At 45.3% G+C, this 14,986-nt stretch overlaps 1 protein-coding gene across 7 annotated transcripts in view; it reads right to left on the bottom strand.

The window, feature by feature from the left end:
• The window catches only part of AUTS2 (activator of transcription and developmental regulator AUTS2), a 797,141-nt gene that overhangs the window by 236,187 nt on the left and 545,968 nt on the right, over positions 1 to 14,986 (bottom strand). For all 7 annotated transcript variants that reach the window (XM_059866086.1, XM_059866083.1, XM_059866081.1 and 4 more), the window contains one exon: positions 1,367 to 1,396. In XM_059866086.1, coding sequence (XP_059722069.1) covers positions 1,367 to 1,396 — 30 coding nt within the window. The remainder of the gene's footprint in view (positions 1 to 1,366; positions 1,397 to 14,986) is intronic.

Raw genomic sequence — 14,986 nt, forward strand, 5'->3', positions numbered from 1 at the left:
AGGATGGAATGTAATGGTAATGCATTAAAAATTCATATTGAAAAGTGCAGGTTAATATTCTGTGCAAAAACCCAACAAAACCTCCCCTTTCTGTTGTCACACTGATTAACTCCAGTGATTAGTTCCCTTATGCAAGGAAAATCATTGCATTTCAAAGTAAATAGCAGTTCTTTAACATAGTTAGCAAATTATTAAGAAACATGGGGAAAAAATCCTCTACTTGGGAAAAGAGCTGAAGGGCAAAGCTTTGGAAGTTATGCACAGAATGGTTTGAAAATTTCCTTCCTGTTACACAAACCCTGTAGAGAACTGATTGAATTCATGGAAGGTGATTTTTGTACTCATTGTTTCCCTCTGGATTTTACAGCATATTTGCACTTGGCTGTTAGGTGAGCTGCACACCAGCCTGGTCATCTCTCCTCTTCTTGGCCTGCCTTGGAGCTGGTTAATAAAACCACTCATGAAACTCTAACCAGTTCAACATTATTATAGGAACAATATTTTCTGACATTATTTTACCCTCCTCTGACTTCCATTCCCCAATTTATCCAGGGAAAGAGGAGGCAAAAGTGATTACATTATCAAAACATCCCTTAAGGCTCAACATACAAATAAAAATCACAAAATCCAACCTGTAAATAAAGAAATTGGACCAGTTTTTCTGTGATGAATATTCTAGTTTTTCCCAAAGAAAGAAGGTTAGTCTGTTCACAACATAAAATAATGGCTAAAAATATTCATCATTATGGATACCTGTTCTTAATTACTATTAGTCTTCTACACAATAGGCAGCATCAGAGACCATTGCCTGACTCTTTCAGCATTAATTTTTTCCCCTTTCCCACTTAGAAACCCAAAATCATGGAGATAGTGCTCAGCAAGTTCTGTTACTTGACTTAATGTACAGTTTCCAAATGTTATTTCTAAAAAATAGCTATATCAACCATAACACTTCAGTTGGAGTTTTCAGGCCCTTGCCTGCAGAGAAGCACAACAGGCACTAACAGTGATGAAATAACTGTTAAGAAGTGCAAATGTGAGGGTTACCAACAGACTCAGTTGCTGCTACAACTTCCAAGGGGAAGTGTAGCCATGGAAAGGGTTGGTGGTGAGACTGGTGTTCATAAACAACCCACACAGACCATGGCATCAATATGCTTCAAGATGAACTGCGTGGCCTCCAAAATATTCATTAGAATTCTCTTTCCCTGGAGGTCTATTCCAAAATTAAATTAGAGACAGAAATTTTCTTTATATAGAGATGCTTTAGATTAGTCCAAGAAGAAACTTTGAATAAGTACTAGATTAAGAGGAATAAGGGAATCCAATAAGTTAGTTTTGCTCTCATACTGATTTTCTTTCTTACCTTTTCTTCTTGATCACTGTCGCTGTCACACTGAAACACAAAAAGAGAAAAGGCACACGTAAGAGAAGCTTGCTACAGCAAAAGGAAGACAAATATTTAATATTTCTGTGAACAAGATGGGTGATACATTCACAAATTTTGGGCATCACATCTGGCACCTTTAGGAACAAGTTCAGTTACTGTGTGGGAGGAAATTCCCCCCACTGCTGTTGCAGAGGATACATTTCTGTGTTTGAATGATGAAAAACCTGCCCTGCCCACATCAAAGCCATTTGCAAAGCCAGTTCTGCTCAGGGGCACAGGAGCTGGTGGTGCAGGAGCACGTCCAGGCTCCAAAACTGGATCAGGGAAGAAGAAAAACAGTCTCAGAGGGCTGGTGTGTTTTCTTTGGCTGAGCAGTGCTCCTCGTGCTGGCTGCAGTCCAGCAGCTGCAGGGGCTCCATGGAGATGCTCAGGGGTGCCCAGCACACAGAGGAGCCTTCGCAAGGCTGCTGTTCTCCAGGAACACAAGGAAAGGTCACCCTGTGCCTTTGCTTATGGCTGCTGAAGTGAAGATTGCAGAGATCACAGGGAAGCAGGAACGTGCCACAGCCACTGATTCCCCCAGGTTCTCTGGGAGTAGCCCAGACATCACAATTTTGCAAAATGCTGATTGGTAACTCTAGAGACTCTTGATATTTATCCAGTGCCATTGCTCAATTCTTAAATGTTTTACTATTGTAGGAATAGAGCAGGACTAGATCACTCAATGTTTCTGAAAGACAAGCATCAGCACCCAAACCACATTTGCATTTGCTGGAAGTCCAAAAGCTATGTTGGAAAGAGGACTCTGAGAACCCTGGAACTCACAGGTTTGAATTCTGGGTACCTGCAGCTCCTTCTGTGGGTTTGTTTTGTTTCTGTCTGCAGCTGGAGGTTCTGGAGGATGAATTGTCTGTATCACTCAAGACTGAGCTATGCAGATCTCATGGCAAACATTTCCAAGGAAAACATCACCAGAGACCCAGGCTTTCCTACCCAAGGACCAGCTGGCTGCCAGGTTCTTAGAGCACTCAGTTAAGCTCTTCATGTACTTATATCTTTATGTATTTATATCTTTATGTGTTCATACCATCATTGAGTATTTTTGTAAGACAACCAAATTGCTCTGAAATTAGTAATATTTTGTGAATTCCAAAGGTTAACTATACAGTGGGATGTGAACAGAGAGAGCCAAATACTCCCACAAATACACATACTTGATTTGCACAAATCAACTCATCTTCTGTCTGTTGTTTAATTATAACTTTTCTGTTTCACTGGCTTTTCCCTTGCCTCCATCAGTACAGGGGGTGAAAAGGTGCCTTCCCTACACCACTGAGCTATGTACTAACAAATTAGAGCTAAGAACTATTTCTAGGTATTTTTAAACTAATTTTAAATGAAGGAAAGATGAGATAAAATTACAATCTTCTTGCAGCTGATTTCAAATAGAAAAGGAAGTGAAATTTATTTAATAACTGAAGTGATTTATATAGCACTAGTTGCACCTATTTAATACCACAGTATTTACTCTGGTAACAAACAAATGAGAAGAAACATGAAGACAGGGGGCAATTTTAGCTTTAATTTTGAAAACCTCACACAATGTTTGAAATAATGAAGAGTCCACTTACCTGACAAAAGGAAAGCATTTCTAGAACAGCATGGCACTGATATAAAGTACTCCTACCTTACCCCATACATACAGTGCATTTTGGCTTCATCAGGACTGCCTGTAGGAGATTTTGGTATGAAGGTGAGCAAGGCCCTGCAGTTACAGAAAAAGCAAACCTGCCCATGGATTTTAATCCATGAAAATCAGGGCACAGAATCAGAGAATCTCCTCAGCTGGAAGCGACCCACAAGGATCATCCAGTCCAGCTCCTGGCCCTGCACAGGACATCCCCAAGAATCACAGAGCATGTCACAAGTATGAATGTCACAAAGATTTTCCATTTACTATTTCTGCTTCACAGCTATTGGAAAAATTCAGCTTTTGGGCTCTGTTACCTCCTCCCCCAGATGGTCAGAGCCAGCAGCTCCCTCACCATGAGCTCTCCAGGATCCATTATCACACCTCCCATGCCTTTCAAACCAAGGAGCAAAGGGGCAATTGCTCCTTTGTTTGTGTCTCTGCCCACCCTCCAGGCAAACTCCAGGTCTTGAAAATAAAGGGGGCAAAAGGGATGTCTAAGCAGGCAAGGGCAGCTCCCTTTGAGCAGCAGGGTTCAGAGGGTTTCAAGGTGCCACCAGTCCTGGTGCCAGGCCCAGGAGCAGTGTCCTGTGACCCAGCTGTGCTCAGAGCACAGGAGCAGTGTCCTGTGACCCAGCTGTGCTCAGAGCACTCTGCAGCCTCTGCTTTAGCCCAGTTTTGGTCTGATTTAAAGAATCTCTCTGTAGGTTTTAGTGACTCATAAGCTTGGAAAAGCTCAGGGTTTTTGTGTTCCCTTCAGCGTGAAGGTGCCTGGGGAGAAGAGAACTTGCCAGCCCTGACATCTGAATTTGCCAACAGAACAGTTCCCCACACCCGAGTGAATCTGCAGAGCGCTGTCGGTGGGAGGCCATTTCCAGCAAAGTGTTAAACTCCACACCTCCTGCTCTCCCACAGTCCAGTTCTAATTTCAAGGTCTGCTTAATTCCACATCAAATAATTACTGCAGTACCCAGCAGCACCTTGTCTCCAGAGCTCAGCATATGGCGAAGGACCGAGCCCTACTGGTGCCCGTGATGGCAGAGAGCAGTGCCAAGCCCATTCAAGCTGCTCCTGCTCCCTCCCAGCGTGCCCAGGAGTGACAGCTCTGTGCCTGGGCCAGCTGGGGTGCCTGCCAACTCTGCCTCTGCTGCACATGGCACTGGGAGCAAACACTGCCATCCCTGCTCTTGAATTCCCACACTGACCCCAGGACTTTGCTGGAGTGCACCATCCAATTTACAGCTCCAGCCTCCAGAGCCCTCCGTGCCAGCCTCTGGCAGAGAGGGATGATGGTCAAAGCCCTCCGGTTCATAAATTATTCAAAAGCAATAAATGCACTCAGCTAACAGCTCCCTGCCTTTGGCCAGCCTGGCTCGGGGCAGCTCCTGCCCTCTCACAGAGGGGCTGGGCACCAGGGCAGAGCCCACTGCCCAGCACTGCTGTCCTGGGCCAATGGCAGCGTTCTGGGGAGCAGCTGGATGGAAGGAAAGAGGGAGGGAGAGGATGAGAGGGCTCTAAGCACTGCTCTGGGGCTGTATATCTGTGCAGCACCTCTCTCTCTGTGTGTGTGTGTGTGTGTGTGTGTGTGTGCAGGACACACTCTGCACTGGCACATCCTGCACTCCCACCCATCACACCGTTTGTGTGCAGGGGCCAAAAAGGGAGAGGAAAGATGTTTGCTGCTCAGGCTGGAAACAGAACTGGAGCAAGTGCACATTGTCCCCATGGCTGAGGGTCAGACAAACACAGCTCACACACAGCCACCTGTGCTCTGATGGGCTCATTTACATTTCTGGATGCAAGTTCTCCCCAGAGCTGCTGAAGCACGAGGTGTTTCCATCTCCTGCAGCCTCACTGCTACCCATGGCTGGAGAAGGCATTTTGGGAAGCGAAGCTGACAACCGTGAAGTTGATTATTCAGAATTACTGGTCAATTTGAAGGCTCGAGTCTGCACTGCTTGCTCAATTCCTCAATTCCTCCAGCATTTCCCTACCTCCCAGGGCCACAGGAAGAAGTAAAATTATTTAAGTGCTTTGTGGTTCTCAGAGCGCCAGACTGTTTTGGAATTGGAAATTCCAAATGGAAACACTTTGTACTGGCCCCTGCTTTGGGCTGTGTTTCAGTATTCCGTGGCTATTACAAAAAGCTCATTTTTCGGTGCTCTCCCATGTCTTTTTCAGGAAACCATGGCTCTGTGCACAGGCTGCCTTGGAATATTCTGCAAATAACTGGGAATCCAAAATATCATTCAGAGATAGCATGACCTGATTTTTGGACAACTGCCACTAGCTTCACTGGAAGCTGAGGGTGATAATGTGACAAATCAGGACAAGGAGGCTGCAGACACATTTTACACCTGAGCAAACAGAGGCTTCTTGCTCTGATTCACAGGCTCAAGGCACTTACCGTCTCCACTCTGAACACAAGTTGTGACTGATTACAGCTCCCCAGGCCAGCCTTGAGATGAGCCCAGAGCCAAACCGCCTAATTTGCCCCACAGCACCCCCTGGCCAGCCCTCAGCTCATTCTGGGCACAGAAGTGAAGCCCAGATGGGCAGAACTGCTGAGCACCCTCAGCCCCCTGGATGGCCAAATTTTCACATGCACGTGGTCTCAAATGCTGTGAGAGCTTCTCAGATCACAGCCTGACAGGCTCCTCTGTGGGAGGAGTCTGAAAATTGGCTATTTTGTGCTTCTCAAAGTCTTGTACTGGCCAGGAGGGACTCAATGGTTTTCCCAAAGGACCTCTGGGACTACCAACAAAATTCAAAGCAAGTAAAGCTCACTCAAAATGATCTTCATTGATAAAAATCTTACAGATCTTACATATGGAAATGCCAAGGGTGCTCCTAATTTCTATATAATTGGGGTAATAATGAGACCCCAGTGTGATTTGCACAAAGTGGCCGTAGTTATCACTGAAACAGTTCCAATCCCTTAAATAACCAAAGCCACCAGCCATCACATCACCTGACACACACACACATGTGCCAAGTGTTCAGGCTTCCTTTTGCAGTATTTCTGCACCTCCCTGCTCCAGAAATGCTAATCACAGCCAGTGACCCAAAACCTGCATGTTCGTATGTGTGATGCAGTCAAAATTCAAATAATTATCCCTAAAATCAAGTCCAGGTGAGGAAGAAGACATTCTAAGTCAAAAGATCTCTGTACCAACAAACCAGAAAGCTCTTTTTTCTGCCCCAGCCTGAATCTGCTGAAGCCCTGCAGTCAGCCTGGGATGCAGCAGATGCATTCCCTGCAATGTGGGGTCTGCACACACAGACCTGCAGTGGGAAGTGGGAAAAGAACTTTCCAATTCCCAGCTGAGGCATAATTGCTGCTGTGTTTTTTAGAAGAAAAGGGAAACTGAAGATCAGGTTAAAGATTAGCTGCACCTCCCCAGCCCTCTGCTCCAGGTGGAGAAAGTTAAAATGCACAGCACATTTCCCAGAGCACCCATGGAATGAGCCTGATCCCAAAGCCACATTTCAAAAATCAGACACCCTATGTGGTGACAGCTCTAATTTGAGCCCATTTTAATAACTTGAGAGAGCCTGGTCCAAATCAAGCTGAGTAAAGGTCTGAGCCACCTCACCAGCTCATTCAGGCTGAAGCAACACCATGGATTTTTCTGTACTTTGCTGATTGAACACATTCTTGTGCAAAAAGTGGCAATCATTGAATATCTCATGTACAATGACATTGAGGAGGGCATTGTTCTCTATTCTGCTCAATGGACTTTGCTGGAACAGCTATTTCATATCTTGGAGCCATTTATCATTGCCACCAAAGGAGTCAGAGCTGCTGCAACGCCAGCTCTGAACAAAGTGATTCTACTCATCTGTCTGCTGAAAAGAAATCTGAAGAAAATGAGGGAAAACCCAGACCTCAGCCTGTTCACACTGACATTTACAATATTCTTGTCCATCTCTCCACCAATGGCAAACTGGCAGCCCTGGAAAGGGCAAAGATGGTATTTTAGCTATACAATTAGACCTTTGCTTCCAAGAAAAAAGGAGAAAAAAACATCTCCTAGATGAAAAGAGACACAGACAGGGAATAAATGGGCAATTTTCTAATTGATGAAATGGAGACCGGCAGAGTCACAAAGAAACTAAGAGCAAGAATTTCACTTTTTTTCCTTCCTATCTGTGACTTTGCTGCAAGAAGCATTCAGCATGGAGCTCCCTGCCAAGGAATCTTATAGATAGATATATATATAGCATCTCACAAATTGGTTAACATCACAGTCTGCTTAGCAATTCCTCACCATTACCCACTGCGATTCACTGTAAGGAATGGCTCTGAAACAGAGATGGTCTGAGAAGTTTAAGGTCTGCTTTCTTAAAAGCTAAAATTATGGATTATTCACCAAAAAGTCCCATTTTACACAAATTACCTAAGTCTGGACAAAAGATTGCAATGTTGACCTTTAATCTGAATTCCATTTTACCCAAACTACTTCAGCTGAAATGTTTCAGTCTTGGACATTTGAAGTTATCTTGGGCCCCTTACAAGAAAAATATTCAGAACTTAAAATGTTTTTCAGCTGCAATTCTTATTAATTCCTCCCCCCCATCCCCCCAGGACATTTATGATTGTTTTATATTATAAAATGACACAATTAGTAGTTCATTTTAGCTCTACCACCAGCAAAACAATGGTTTGATTAGAAAGAATGACATGTTGAATATTAAAATGAAAACTCTAGATTATATTGGTGGTCAGGATAAGGATGATCCGCCTTTCATTTCTCTAGGCCATGGATTTATCCTTGGCACTTGGTGGGAGGCCCAAATATTCCTGATAGACCACAGGGAAGTTGCTGTGAAGGCAAGGGGGGATTTCCCTCCAGGAAGACCCTGACAGACAAGTCCTGTTCTGAGGTTTGGTTCTGCTGTGTTGCCCCCTGTATTTCCCCTGCAGGGACAGGCTGGGAGCTGTGGCACTGGGAGGCACTGGGAGGCTGCTGGGCACTGCTGGGGAGGTGACACAGGAGCTGCTGGGGGCTGCCAGGGGCAGAGCTGCCACCCCCTGTCCTGCCAGGCTGCCCCAGCTCCGTGTCACCCCAGGGACACGTGGAACCAGCCCTGGAAGAAACTCATTTTGTTTTGTTCCTTGGAAAGGGAGCTGGGGCTGGAGGTTACTGCACCTTCTGTGGCCCAGATCCCACGGATCCAGCAGCTTCCTCATGGTGGCACTGCCCAGGTGTCACTGCTGTCATGGTGTCACTGCCCAGTGACCCCTCACCTGCCCAAGCCCAGAGCAGGATGATGCTCCCACCAGGGCCAGGGGAGGATTCAATGTGTTTTCCAGATGGAAAACTAACAATGCCATGTATTCCCCAGCTCAGCACCCTCAGAAAGTGCCCAGCACCAGTCAGGCACCCAAATCCCCCCAGACCAGCTGGCAGCAGGCACTGCCAGCCACACACACACAGGAATCCTGATCTCAGGAAGTCATTCTCTGTTGCAATTGAAGGCTGAAGTCTCTGCCTCAGCTCCTGAGGGCTCCATAAGGAGAAATGCCTCCCTGCTCTCCCCTGGGACTCGGGATGCACATTTGCTGCCTCCTTACCTGCCTTGCTGGCTGCAGGCAACTTGCAGCTGTCATATTATTTTTAGCAGCCTCTCAACTGATGGCAATTTGCAGTTTGTAATGTCATGTTTAGCATCCTCTCAACTCACAAGTAGTTTTTCAAGGTTCAAAAAAATAAATAATAGTAAATAATAATAAAAATGTGCATTTGTACTGATGGGCTAAGTCGATAGGAAAGACTTAAACTAATCAGTGGTTAATGAAGTCAGTGCCTAATACTGCATTAGTGGGTGTTATCTGTATAAGAAAAGATTCTTATTTTCCAGAACTCCCGGTCTTAGCTCATGAGTTCTGTTTGGAATTTGAGTCTTCCAGGTACTTACAGGCTAATGAAATAAAAACACCTTGATTGACAAGAAGCAAAGCATGTTACGGGTTAAAATAATACAAGAATCTATTTTTTACACTGTGTTGTGATCCATAAAAATCACCCTGAGCCTTTCCTCTTTCTTCTCTGCCTGTGAAGCCAATTGCTTTGATTGCAGTGATATGAGCTTACTGAAATGACTTGCCCTTGCTTGTGAAGCAAATGGAACATGCTAATAGAACTTATCGCATTACCGGATGCAAAAGTGCCATAGCTCATTACTTTAAGATAAAAGGATATCATTGCAGACGGGAAGCAGAATTGACTTTCTGAGGCCCGACTTGATGATGATTTAATCAACTGCTCTCTTTCACTTCTCATCTCTGCGCCTGTCGGTTTCCCAGGTGCTGTTAAATGAGACACTCAGAAAGTGAGCGCAGGGAAAGAAATTGCTGTCATTACTTTTCAAGAAAGGAGGTATGCAAATTTTCGACAGAAAGATTGCGTTCATAATGGGCCTGGTAAAATACAAGGATCATGCTTGACAGGTGAGGGCAAGTCATTTGTACGTCCTTAAAGTGAAGCAACCATCCTCATTTAGAAATTGTGCTCGATAAGAGAAGCTACAAATGAAACCCAAGCGATGGCTGAGAGCAGCCAGCAAATCTTTGAAGGCTTTGCTGCTGCAGCTCTGCCTTCAGCAGGTGCCTGGCGTGCCTTCACACATGGCTCTTCCCAACTGCCAGATGGCCAAAGTTTGACCTCAGTATCTCACAGAGATTCCTTTTAAATGTTTTTTCTTACTGTCAGCATTATATTCACAGTCTGGGGTCTGAGAGTCTCTTCCTTTCTTCACTGCTGCCAGAAATAGAAATTATAACAAAGAGAAAAAAACCCAACCAGCTAAGTGAGGGTTGAGTTAACTTTGAGAACAGAATCAAGAGGTTGGAGGCAACAACTTGTTTTCCTCTGCATGCCTGACAGATCTTGGATGGTCTGGAGCTTGCACTTCATAGAGCCAAGTGAAAAAGAATAACCCATGAAAAGGCTTGTGGCAGGAAGCAAAGAGGATGCAGAGATGCCTCTCCAGGGCCCAAAAGGAACCTGGAGTCCTGTGTGATTGCAGCAGGAAAGGAAAGGGTAAAGAGAGAGCAACTGGATGCTCTATTGATCTGATGGAGGTCTGATATTCCAAAACTGGAAGTTAAAAAAGCACAATAATTGAGATGATGAATTATGCACAGGCTAAAAACACTCTAAAGATCTTGGATGGCTATTGAGCTGTTTGGATCATTTTAAATGGGGAAATGAGAACTACCAAGCTTTTATTGGTGTCAATCAGGTTTTCCATCAGAGATTGATAGTCAGCCACATCAAACAAGTTCCTTGGGGACACTCAGAGCAATGGATACAGCAGTTTGTCATAAAATGTTGACATTTTGTTACAGATAACAGCATAGGACTTAAATAGAATTAATGTCATGAATATTTAGAATTAAACAAAAAACAGCTGGGAAGTACTGCCCCAAAGGAAGCTGGGTACAACAGAAAATGATTTAAATAAGAACAGTCACTGTATTAATGCCAAGATAGGTGCATTTTAAGAATTTATATATTTTTTTTTCTCAAGAACACAGTTCATTGCTCCCATGCTTGTTTATGGAACAGCTATCAGATATGTTATTTGCCCTTTTCCTTGTGTGTCAGGTCCTTAACCCTCCACATCCACCTAACTGGGAGTGATCCAGCAATACCCCTTGGATCTGACTCACCTCTCACCAAAAATACTGCACTGTGGGTTGAAAAGCAAGATGATGGAGGAAAGACAGCCTTGGGCTGGGACTCAGGAGATCCACCTCTGTCACTGGCTATCAGGATCACCTCAGGCAAGTCACTTACTCCCTTCTGCTGTCAGCCCTCTGCTTCTCATCTCTTTGGGCTATTAAATGGTACATTCCCATGGATGTGCTTACTTTCACTGTATGTGTTTATAAAGTGTGCAGGAAAAGAAGGCATTTTTCTTAGAGAATGTTGGTCTTAGTTAATAGAAGAAATAAAAAAGAAGGAAAAAGCATTAAGACCTGGATCAGGCCCTAGACACACCATGCCTATTTTCAGTATAGATCTCATCTTCCACCAACCAAAGTGCATGACCTCTGGAAAATTATATCATTCCGACTGAAAATTATTTTTTTTTTCACTTAGAGCAATGAACACAGAGCAGCAGCAATCCAGCACAGACAGCACTGCCCAGGGGTTGCTCTCTTGTGCAGGCTGCAGCAACTCTGAGCACAACATGGCTACTGAAACCCACACAAAGAGAGATTCCACTGATTTCTAGGATAAAATAGATGGAGAAATCATATCTGAAACAAAACATAAATAATACAAATCCATCCTCTCTCTTCTTTCCCCACCAAGACCTCTTCAGCTTTTGAGTTCTGTGTCTTTACAGCAGCCTAAATAAGTAAAACCCAATAATGGTAATAATAATTCCCCAAACAACCCAAAACAATGGATCCTTAGGGATAAGACCTTAACAGCTGAGCTATAAACCTCTGAACATTGGATTTTAATGGATACTAAAAACCCCTTAACAAAGCCCTATAAATATAACCTGAAACAAAATGATTTGTGTTCTAAGCTGTTTGCAAACTCCCATAAATGTTCCTCATTGTCATAACACCAGAAAAATAGCTCAGCCTGTGTACTCAGCCTTGCAAACTGGCTTCTGTGCTGTGCTTTCATTCCCTTTTCCACTCTCTGCTTTATAATTCATCACTCACACAGTTGTTATGCATTATTATTACTGTTATTATTTATTGCTGCCTTTATCATTTTTGTACAATTGATAAATTGTCTGTGCTAGACCTGAGGGAAGAGAAGGATTATTCTAAATGTAGAGCAAGTAAATGTAAATTGTAAGGACAGTGGCACACTTTGACCTCGCTGGCTCAAATTTCCTTTTTGACATACATGGTTCTATAATTTGGGATCTGTGATCTCTTATTAGGAAATGAAAGCATTATTTTTTTCCCCAGAATGCAGCAACTATAAGAACTGAATTTAAAATAGGAGTTGTTTTCCCCTTTTTTGAGGTAGGAATATGATTTATCAGTTGAACTCTGCCATTTTTTTGTTCAAGAAGTGGCTGAGAATAGGAATACTCATTGCTTGCTGGCTGAACAGAGCAGCTGGGGCTGCCCCTGGAGCCCTGGCAGTGCCCAAGGCCAGGCTGGACAGGGCTTGGACAGCCTGGGACAGTGGGAGGTGTCCCTGCCATGGCAGGGGTGGCACTGGGTGAGCTTTGAGGTCCTTCCAACCCAAACTCTTCTAGGATTCTTTGATAGCTGGAGGTGTTGTCCAGCAGAGCACCCACCACTGCAGCCCCCCTTTACCAACAAGCAGTGGCAGCAGTGATACCTTGGTGTGTCCCAGCAGGACAGGAGGGAACCTCTCATTTCTTCCAGCTCTCTCTTCTTGAGCACCTCCTGCCCTCAGCCCCAGAGCCCTGTGTGCCTCCTCTGCTCTGAGCCAGAGCTGCTGCTCCCAGGTGGTTCTGCACTTCTGCAGTGACCCCACCCTGGGGCTCACAGTGCTCATGGACACACAGCACAGAGGTGGGAGGGTCATGGAATATCCCAAACTTGAAGGGACACCTAAGGATCACCCAGTCCAGCCCTGGCCCTGCCCAGACACCCCAACAATCCCAGCCTGGGCATCCCTGGAGCTCCTGGAGCTCTGGCAGCCTTGGGGCTGTGCCCATTCCCTGGGCAGCCTGGGCAGTGCCCAGCACCCTCTGGGGGAAGAACCTTTTCCCAAAATCCAGCCTGACCCTCCCCTGACCCAGATCCAGCTTTCTCTGGGTCTGTCCCTGCTCACAGAAAGCAGACTGGAGCTGTTCTTCTGCTGTCTCTCAGCTTCAGGTAAGACCCAAATATCTATTTTAAGAGCCATCCTCCTGTACAAATATCCTCTGGGGAATACCAGGGCCCCAGTTTACCACCAATGCTCTCCTAGCACAGATAGAAGAAAAATGTTTGGGGTTTGGTTGGGGTTTTTTTCCCCCACTGCTGCATTATTCTACCCCCAGACTTAGTGGTAAAAACTCCTATATCAAAAATATTATCACAGGCTCCATGACTGTTATCAGCAGTGGCAAATTACCTGTCACAGCCAAGGCAAGGGATTGCTTTGAACAGCTGGCATTTAGCTCAGGGCTCAAAAAGTTATTCCTGTCCAGGAGGGTCGTGGAAAATGCAGGAGTTTTGCCAGCAGCAGCTGTGCTGAAGCAGGGCTGTGGCCAATGCAGCACTACTGACACTGCCCACGTGCTCCTTTTTCAGCTGCAGTGAGACTTCACACTGTCAGGAATTATCTCTTCCAAAGGTGAGCCCCACATCAGGGCCAGGGACATCCTGAATGTCAAACACAGGACTTCCCACTATCTCTGTCAAGAAAGAATGGACACAGTGAAGCAGGAGGGGATGCAGAACAACTCTCTCTGGAATATGAGGATCCACAGGATGCCTGGAAGGAGCAGGAGCTTCATATCTTCAATCTTTTTGGTCACCACTACCCCACAGACAAAAATGTACACTGAATTTCTGGCTGGATGATCCCAGCAAAGCACCTGCATCTTGTACAGAAAGGAATTTTAAACTACTCAGCCTGTGCTCTGCAGTTTTGAGACGGATTAGGTAGAGCAAGGAAATTCATTGCTTTCTCCAGAGGTATTCTCTGTGAATACAGAGCCTTGGAATTTCACAAGGGATGTTTTGGAGAGGTAGAGGCTCCTTCTATTTTGTAGACTGTAGATACCAAAAGATTGGAAGTCCCATTCTCATCTCTTCTGAAAACTTAGTAATAGGGAGGCTCTGAGATTTCAAACATGTTCTCCCCACAAAGCCTCTGTAGGCTTTATCTTCAGTCTAAAAAGCAAGTGAATAACAAGATGCAATGGGCAAAACCCAGATAAATCTAGACTGGTGCATATTTTAAAAATGGGGAATAATTTATTATTCTTCACTTAAAAACAGGGCAGATTTTCCTTAACTGAAAAAAAAAAAAATAAAAAATTAAAACCTTACCTAAATGTTGTGCCCTCATTCAGTCAGAGTTACTGTACTCCAGGCAGTACAATTAATTAGTGAGATCATATGGCCTGTGCTAGACAGCAGGTCACAGCAGATCACACCCTCATTGCCTTAAATGATGTGGATTTATAAATCCCTAAACATCCACATCCTTCCACTCCTACATCCACAGCCAGCTCGTTAATGCTTTGATCTCCTATGATCCAGCAATGCAGGCCAGTTCCATTCAGTGACAACAGCTCTCTCCATGCTGGGGCAATCCTGAAGGGCTGTGAGGGACTGAGCTCTCTCCATGCTGGAACAATCCTGAGGGGCTGTGGGTGACTGAGCTCTCTCCAGGCTGGAACAATCCTGAGGGGCTGTGGGTGACTGAGCTCTCTCCATGCTGGAGCAATCCTGAAGGGCTGTGGGTGACTGAGCTCTCTCCAGGCTGGAACAGACCTGAAGGGCTGTGGGTGACTGAGCTCTCCCCAGGCTGGAGCAATCCTGAAGGGCTGTGGGTGACTGAGCTCTCTCCAGGCTGGGGCAGTCCTGAAGGGCTGTGGGTGACTGAGCTCTCTCCAGGCTGGGCCAGTCCTGAGGGGCTGTGGGTGACTGAGCTCTCTCCAGGCTGGGGCAGTCCTGAGGGGCTGTGGGTGACTGAGCTCTCTCCATGCTGGAACAGACCTGAAGGGCTGTGGGTGACTGAGCTCTCTCCAGGCTGGGGCAGTCCTGAGGGGCTGTGGGTGACCTCTGAGCTTACTCTGGAGCCAGGAGGTTTTCCCATTTCCCAGGAACAGTAGATCCTGCCGGCTTTTACAGTGAACTTGGTGTTGGTGTTGCTGTGTACGTTGAGCTTTATTCATGTTCACAGGATTCAGTTTTATCATGCTGCAGGAATAGCACTTCTTCAAGACTCATTTCA

The sequence above is a fragment of the Haemorhous mexicanus genome, chromosome 22 (assembly GCF_027477595.1).
Source record: "Haemorhous mexicanus isolate bHaeMex1 chromosome 22, bHaeMex1.pri, whole genome shotgun sequence".
In the NCBI taxonomy this organism is placed as follows: domain Eukaryota; kingdom Metazoa; phylum Chordata; class Aves; order Passeriformes; family Fringillidae; genus Haemorhous; species Haemorhous mexicanus.